Raw genomic sequence first — 8380 nt, 5'->3', positions numbered from 1 at the left:
CTGTAACAATAACTAGATGAATAATGGACTGTTTTTCATTTGAACATTACCACTATTAACACTTGATCTTTCCATACCTAGCACAAAATTAACCACATGAGTTCAAAGCTCTTTAAAAATACACCCAAAAAATCTCATGGTAACACCGATATTTGAATAATTTTAGAACAAAGACAACGCTGTTAACATCTTACAGACAAGGTACTCATTTTACACCTGAGCATGGGAGGAAACGTGAGTAAAGAGCCTCTTTCCAGGAATTAACTCTGTGCCAGTGACAGGGGTACTCAAACTAGGGACAAGGCGACTGGAATATCAGTAGACCACAAAGCCACACTTGCCCTCTGATCCATAGACCCCTGGTTCGAGTCCCGCCATAGACGGCCCAAGTATTATTACAATCAGGACGTGTAAAATGAGAACCTGGTCGGTATTTGAATTGTCTCCGTAAAATAAAAATAAATGTAAGGCCGCCTTACGGGCGTCATGTCTCGACCTAAATATCAAATGTTGCTGTTAGCTTGATATCTCTAGCAAAACGCTTTGGGCAAATTGAGTGATTCTTGTATTTATTATTAACATACAGTGACTGTCTGCTAGATGACACAGGAATGGACAACATCCAGGAGCTGCGTACACTCATGGAAGACCGGACAAAATGGCGAAAGGACAGTGTGGCTCATATTGGGCGGCCTAAGTAAGTAAGTATTTATTATGGAAAGCCCAAAGAAAATACTTTCCTGAAGATCCCGGTCAGATTTTCAAAATTAAATAATAGAAATAAATCGTCAACACAATCAATAAAAGTCAGCAAACTTCCGTGTAGATTTTATTTTTCACATAAATTATAATAATCCCATTCAAATAACTTACAGCATCGTTATTGATTGCCAAATTTATGATAATGATAATACGCCTAGTCAAGGCAGGCAACACTCGAGATCGAATTGGTCTTCATTATTGGGACTATCTAGTTTCCCGCAACGAGATTTAATGAATTTAGAAGGAATAAAAATACAGTAAGAAGACCTAAATCATACCCTACTTCATACCCATTACAAGTTTCTGCATTAATTATTTTAAAATCTGGATCTGTACCTAACATTTACTTGCTGCTCACATAATTTGTGCTTGCTTTACGGTTGAAACTGCGGAGGACGACATAAACAATTGTAATGTCTGTATTTTATTTGAAACCTAAAAGTTTCTATAGATACATTCATTCGAGTTGTGTTGTGTGGGATCCACTGTAATGTCTCCTAGCCCGGGCTAAGAAAGACAATAGATCTGAAAATGTGTGTATGAAACAATGTCAGACAAAGCAAGAAAGAAAAATACATGACAAAAAATACCATCCCAAAAAATCAGTTTCCCTCTACTGGGGATCTTCTTCTTCTTCTTCGTTCCCGTCACGTCACATGGTCAGTCCGGTCTGGTGAATGAAGCCCTCAGTGGTCCTGAGGTCGTCCTCACTGCCGTACAGCTTCTTTGAGTATGGGGTTGGGTCAGGCCAGAAGTTCCTTCTCAACTGGTTGTACCTACTGGGGATCGAAACTCAGACTCTCTGAAGGTAATCAGGACTGAGGTTCGATCCTAAGTCGAGGAAGTCTGATTTTTGGGGGGGATGACTTTTTCTTGTATTTTTCTTTCTCGCTTTGTCTGGCATGGTTTCTTAATACTTTTCAGATCTGTTTATCTTTCAGCAGTGTCTGCACCAATGACAATGATCCTATTGTATGCGGATGTCGCATTATTATTAGTAATCTTAAACACACAGACACACACAAAACACATCTTTTCCTATCGCTAAGAAAATTCTACTTCAATTATCTATCAATTAAAATGACCTCCTGTTGTCAAACTTGTCAAACGTCTCATATCCGAGACTTCTTTAAACCAGTTAGTTGCCGTAGCCTGGAATTGCATTATTTAAAAATGTGGCCAGAAAAATCGTTCTTCAAATATCGTCTGATTCAAAGTTAAGTGACCCTCATCTCGGCCAAAACTCTTAAATCTGAGATTTCGTGAATTCCCAGATTTTGAGAGGGGTTGGTTTTTTTTTAAATTTTGCCAAGATGAGAATCATTTAAATCGATCGATATTTGAATAACGAATTCCCGACCACATTTTTAAGACACCTTCTTTCCCAAAGTACGGCTGCTCTTTGATTAAAAACACTCCCCAGCACTGGCATCATTTCTTAAATTTGAAGTTTACAATTGGTACATTAGACGATATTCATTTATTTATTTATTTATTGATATATTCGTTTGTTTAATTATCTATTTATTATTTTTTTATTTTTTGTTTGTTTATTTTTTTATTTTTTTATTTGTCTTTTCATCTATCTAACAATAAATTTGGGCAGTGAGCGAAATAAGATAGTTGATCCTTTAAACAAGAATCCAATTTATTTTTTAAACGAGTAGATAACGATTTGTGTACTAAACAACAGTTTTTATACGGGGTTTTGAAATAGTTCCAATATATTAAAATCACGCAAGTGAGCAGCGCAAGCCTGAAATGACGGGAATGAGTGCGGATTATAGGCCAAGCTCTTTTAAACATTGCTTTATCACACCCTTGAACTCGACTTTGAAAAACAACGAGTCACTAATATTGTCCTTGTATTAAAAATATATTTTAAGATGAAACTGGCTTCTTTTTTGTGTAATTTAATCTTAGAGAAAAACACAAGTAAAATCAATGAACCAAAGCAATAACAAAGATATGTTAACATTTTGATTTCGTGCTTTCCTTTCATCACCTTTTCCAAAGGAACTGAATGCCTATTTTCGCCATCACCTCGAACGAAATCGTTTACGAATATCTTACTTTTTATCGAACTGACAACTTGATGATAGCATAGGCCAAGATTAGAATAGATTTTGACTCGTTAGTAATGGAAAACTCCCTGATGATGTGCAATAAATTGCAGGGCGCAATTGTTTTCTTGGCATTAGAACAACAATCGTAATTGATGGGAAAAAGGTGTAATTATTGCCAATTATTCTGCACCTCCCTCTAAGTTACCAAAAACAATTTATGACGTCAAACTGTCATCGGCAAAATTTATTCAGATACGATATTCGATAAGTGATATCATTAAATTCTTTTTGTTTTAATATTCTTCAATTAGAAACTATAAATAAACATCGTGTGAGAGGTAGAGTCAAAGATGTATTGCTCTCTCGCGCTTTGTAATCCAAAATTTGTTCTCATTACGGAATTGCAAATTTGGGCAGCTAGTGGGAACTCGTCCGGGATTCCAAAACGCAAGAATGCAATGACCTTTAAATATTCAGATAAATGTGTATGTCGAATGAGATGGTTTTAGGGTTGTTCGATATCAATTTTTTTTCCTTTCCAAGACATACATGAAACATGTCCTAGTATATTGTACTTGCATCAGAATGGTTAATTCTTATAAAATATGCTGACATCTTGGCCGTTCTCTGGAAAATGAAATAATCGTTTTATCGACCCACAGCTGCTGCATGACATTATTTTCACTGTGATATTTTGAAAGAGAACAAGTCTTATGGTATATCTTCAATTGAGATTAAAAAGCCATTTAGAACTAGGGATATGTTGGCTTCTCTTCCTAACCAGATTTCAAATTTATGACAAATAACAATAATATACGTCCATTATTAATAGCTTTTGTTACAGTGTACAACATGTTTCTATAACATTTAGTGTATTTTATAGTATGTATACTTATTCTTCCAATAAATTCACTAGTTTTTAAAAAATATATATATATACTGCTTTTATTCAGGACAAATCATTCTTAATAAATTATCATAGTTTTGAATAAATATATAGCTACTTACATACTGTTTGTTGATTTTTATTTACTTATATTTGTTCAGAAGCATCAAGATAAGAATATGAATCCTAAATATTCTTTATCATATATTTATTTTTATTAGAAAGATAGTTTTTTTATGATGTTGAATGAATTTGATCATGAGATCTGTAAGGCAATCCACTTCCCTATATAAGGAATAAAATTGCAATAACAGCTTTCTGAAAATTACTGTTTTTGCTGTTACTAATCTAAAAATCATTCAAAATTTTGCATAAAGATTGAAAATAAAAGCGAGTTACGAAGTCTTCAACCATAGAGAATTTATTTATATTTCAAAATAATGCATTATAAAATCGTCCCATTTGTGTTTATATAGGTGCATATATACTTTATTTTTCTATTTTTGACAATTCGTAAGATAGAAAACATAGTGCTAATATGTTTAAACACTTTCTCCTTTATAATATTATTATATCGTATTATATTATGGTTTTAGAATATCAAAAGACATTTCCTCGTCCATTTAAATTCAATGATTTACGAACTCATGATAACGTCGTATGATGACAATTACATTGGAAAGTAGTTTATTATCAAAGGAACCGCTAATATTGTAAGGCTCTTTGTATGTAGCGTTTTTTTGAAATGCTTAAACTCGCAGCATTCTTTTGTTTTCAACTTTATTTATCCCCCAAATTTTATTATTTGATCAAAGATATTCTGTTTAATTGATGTATAAGAGCTAAACACAAATAGTTTAAAACTTTAAACAAACATGCAAATTGTATTGGCTAAGTTGTAAAATGGTAAACATAGCTTCTTATTTTTTGATTATCCATTATCATTCTGGCAATTGTATTATAAATTCAGAAATGTCTTTTTAACAATAAACAGTACTTTCTGGGGAATCCGTAATTTAACATGAAACTCATAAAGTAGCTACCAATAAAATAAAAAAGACTAACAAAATGTCTGATAAATTTATTAAACAAAATGTAAGTTTATAATGTTGTATTAGTAAATAAATCGATAAATCAATAACTCAAAAAATCAATATATAATTCCACTATTTCAAGGAGAGAAGATACCAAGAATTTTCCAAACCGACCTACTACTATGAAATAATCGTAGAACCAGAACTTAATATGTATCTTGGATTCAACTGAACTTGTTGATTTTGGAAAATTTCGTATCATCCACAAACAAAAGCAATGAACCTTGAATTCTTAGTCAGTCTATCGTGGTGAGCAAATTTTGTAATTTATTAATCTGAATAGTGGCTTTGATTAGATGACCGTCGATTTGTTACATCTTTAATAGGCATACTGCCCAAACCAAATTATTTGATAATTGTCTTCCTTGGTTACTTTGAACATATTAAGACATTCAAATAAATAAAAGAAAAATTTTCAAAAACAAGGACGAAAAAAATCAAGAAAATGATAGCAACACATAATATATCACTTGCCCACACGTGCATTCCGTCTTATACTTGTAATATAATATGTTATATAACATCGTGGTTATATCTCGAATACACTCCTTTATAATAATTAGCCATAATGATACTAACATATTTGCAACAACAAACAAAACAAAACCAAATGAAGAGAAAAAAAAAAGAAAAATACTGAAAGGATATAACATCAGCATTGCAAAAAAAAATATTAAAAAATCAAATCAAATCTTTTATTTGTAATAGAAAGAAGGATGTGAAATTATGGTATCTTTTTCTCTATTACACCGCCAAAAACATAATTTATTTCCTCTCTCTATAACCCAGAACTGTCGACCGCCACGTCAATATCGTGATTGGGGTCCACATGATCCACATCACGTCCAAAACGACCCCCACCTAAACCATATTCCGCATATCCGTAACCGCGCTTTCCAAATCGACCTCCACCGAGTCCATAATCGAACGACCAAGCTCCTTGTCTTTTCCCCATTGTCGATGAGGTATCGTCATCGTCGTCTTCGATATCAGTATCGAAATCGTCTACACCAGCTGCTGCTCTTTGTAACAACATGGCGTCGATCGATGATGATTTCTCATGTCTGCGATTTGACGACGCTGATGTGTCAAGGACGTTGTGACGTAATGTTTGTGCGTCTTTTAGTTTTCCTAGAAGAGACATTAGGTTGTTCAGATCGTGTTTTGATGAGGCGGAGTCGCTGACGGGTAGGGCCATTGCTGCACACCCAACTGCGAGGATTGCTGCAAGAATCATGATGTTTGAGAAAGTGACCACTGATGTTTGTTTAGATAAGTAAGTAAACATTATGGACGAGATATTAGGTAGATATTGAGAAAGAAGAGTTGATTCTGAGTTATTTGCTTTTTTTAAATTTGTAAATCCAATGTTTTATGATATTTTTGCACTCGAGATTTCTATTGATTTTTCTTTAAATTAATTGAAGATCTTGAACAGTTCAATTTTCGTTGCCCTTTGTAAATCTTTGAAAAATTGTGAACTAATGTAAATCCTCTTGACTTCTCTTTGTTAGGGGGAATTCTATTTTGGTATTTTATATGCTGGATCGATCAAAAGAGAACCTGTTGGAATAAAAAAAAAAGAAGACATTAGATACATCTTATTGTTGTTTATATGGTTGATGATATATCTGGTTGGGACTTACGAAGCCGTCATTTTTCTTAACCTTCAGTCATCTTGCTTCAATTGTCGGTCAGTGTTGAATCACTGGGTTAAAAAAGAAGTCTACCTTTAAAAATGATTTACGGGGGAAAACATCGAGCGTTAAAGACAAAGAAGTTTTGAAAAGTGGTTACGGTTGTTATTATTTTCTTAGAGTGACCGCCAGTTTACCCAATATCCTCAGTTCTAGTGACAGTGTAGAATATCAATAATGAAATAAGCAACTTGCCATAATATGGCTTCGTGTTCATCATCAATGCATCGGCCTCAAATATAGAAAGTGCGGAGTGCGTGGGATTTACACATTCTTAAATTGTGACAGATAATCATTAATATTCCTTTTTGTACACTAAAATTATATGACACCCAACCACACACACACACACACACACACACACACACAATCTTAAAAATGAGAGTTGGGTCATCTTTGCAGTCACATAAACACGATAATTTTAGAGACCAGCGCGACAGACGACGAAGAAGTCGCAGCAGTGGGCCTCAATGCTGTTAGCCTGGTGTGAAATTTGGTTAATTTCTCAACCGTTTCGGTCCGTCATGATCCCGGTGGGCCGGACGTCATTAGTGTGCTACGTCATCATCGATCTTCACCCACAATCCCTTGCGACCCACTGAAACAAAAACACCCCACAGGAAGACACCATTTTAAAGTTGTTTTCCACCAAAAACAGTAACTTCGAAGTAGTAAATAAACAAGATGAAGAACTTAAGAGGAAAAAAATACAAAGAAAAAAAAATTGTTTCTTCGAGCTTTGTTACGTCATTCTATCAGAAGAAAAAATATCAAAACTAATGAAAATTAATTTTAGATTGAGGATTTAAGACTTATTTTCATTTTATTCGAAAGTGTGCGGTTACAAAGTGCTTTTTAGCGTCAATAACAATTACATCATGGTTTAGTATTTGGACTTTTGTTAAAGTTACGCCATAGGGTGTAGAATAGCCACGTGACTGGTGATTGCAGTAAAAACTATTCTCTCTCTCTCTCTCTCTCTCTCTCCCTCTCTCTCTCTCTCTCTCTCTCTCTCTGTGTGTGTGTGTGTGTGTGTGTCTCACTGTCGTAATATAGGTAAATTTGTACTAATACGTCCCAATGTCCTCTCTCTCTCTCTCTCTCTCTCTCTCCTCTCTCTCTATCTCCTCTCTCTCTCTCCCCCTCTCTCTCTCTCCCCCTCTCTCTCTCTCCCTCTCTCTCTCTCTCTCTCTCTCTCTCTCTCTCTCTCTCTGTCGTAATCTTTGAAAAAAATATGTAGTCTGATATATCCAAACCATTACGTCACAATGCACGTCTACTTCTAATAGAACGTGAATAATGAATTGTATTTAAGAAAAAAAGAAACTCATCAGGTAGGACTAAAGCAGAAAAAAATTAAGAGAAAAGAAAATTATTTTTGCTTAGTTCTAATGTAATTTCAACAGCATAACCAAAGGGATCATTTATTGTTACATTCAGCTTTACAAACGACAACTTACTTTTCAGTTTTCATCTAACCAGTTAATTGTCTCATACTCTGGAAATGCAAGTACTAAAAAGAAATTTGGCCAGAAAACTCGTCTTAAACATCGATCGATTTAAATGAGCCTCCATCTTGACCCCCCAAAAAATCTCAAACTTTTGCTTTTTTGGAGTGCAAGGTTTGAGAGCTTTTCCCAAAATGAGAGTAGATAATTGAAATCGACCTATATTTGAAGGATGTGTTTTCTGGCCTATTTTTTTTTTTTTTTTTTTTTTTTTTGTTTTTTTTGTTTTACATACGTGTTTTTCTAGAATATGACACAGTTAACATGCGGCTATGTGGTCTTGTGGTATGGTATCGCTTTCGGATCGGAACGTCCTGGGTTCGAGCCTCGCTCGGCGAATAGTTGAGTCCTTGGAAAAGACTCTTTA

The 8380-nt window shown here is 34.3% G+C and overlaps 1 protein-coding gene across 2 annotated transcripts in view; it reads right to left on the bottom strand.

The window, feature by feature from the left end:
* Positions 1-2265: 2265 nt before the first annotated feature.
* Positions 2266-8380, bottom strand: part of LOC144959161 (uncharacterized) — a 140753-nt gene continuing 134638 nt past the window's right edge. For both annotated transcript variants that reach the window (XM_078891679.1, XM_078891680.1), the window contains one exon: positions 2266-6371. In XM_078891679.1, the coding sequence (XP_078747805.1) occupies positions 5587-6096 (510 nt within the window). In that variant the 5' untranslated portion in view covers positions 6097-6371 and the 3' untranslated portion in view covers positions 2266-5586. The remainder of the gene's footprint in view (positions 6372-8380) is intronic.

This window comes from Berghia stephanieae, chromosome 13, assembly GCF_034508935.2.
Source record: "Berghia stephanieae isolate SIO BIC M18660-M18661 chromosome 13, UCSD_Bste_1.3, whole genome shotgun sequence".
Classification (NCBI taxonomy): domain Eukaryota; kingdom Metazoa; phylum Mollusca; class Gastropoda; order Nudibranchia; family Aeolidiidae; genus Berghia; species Berghia stephanieae.
The sequence above is the reverse complement of the archived record's forward strand: the minus strand, read 5'-3'. Positions and strand labels throughout refer to the sequence as shown.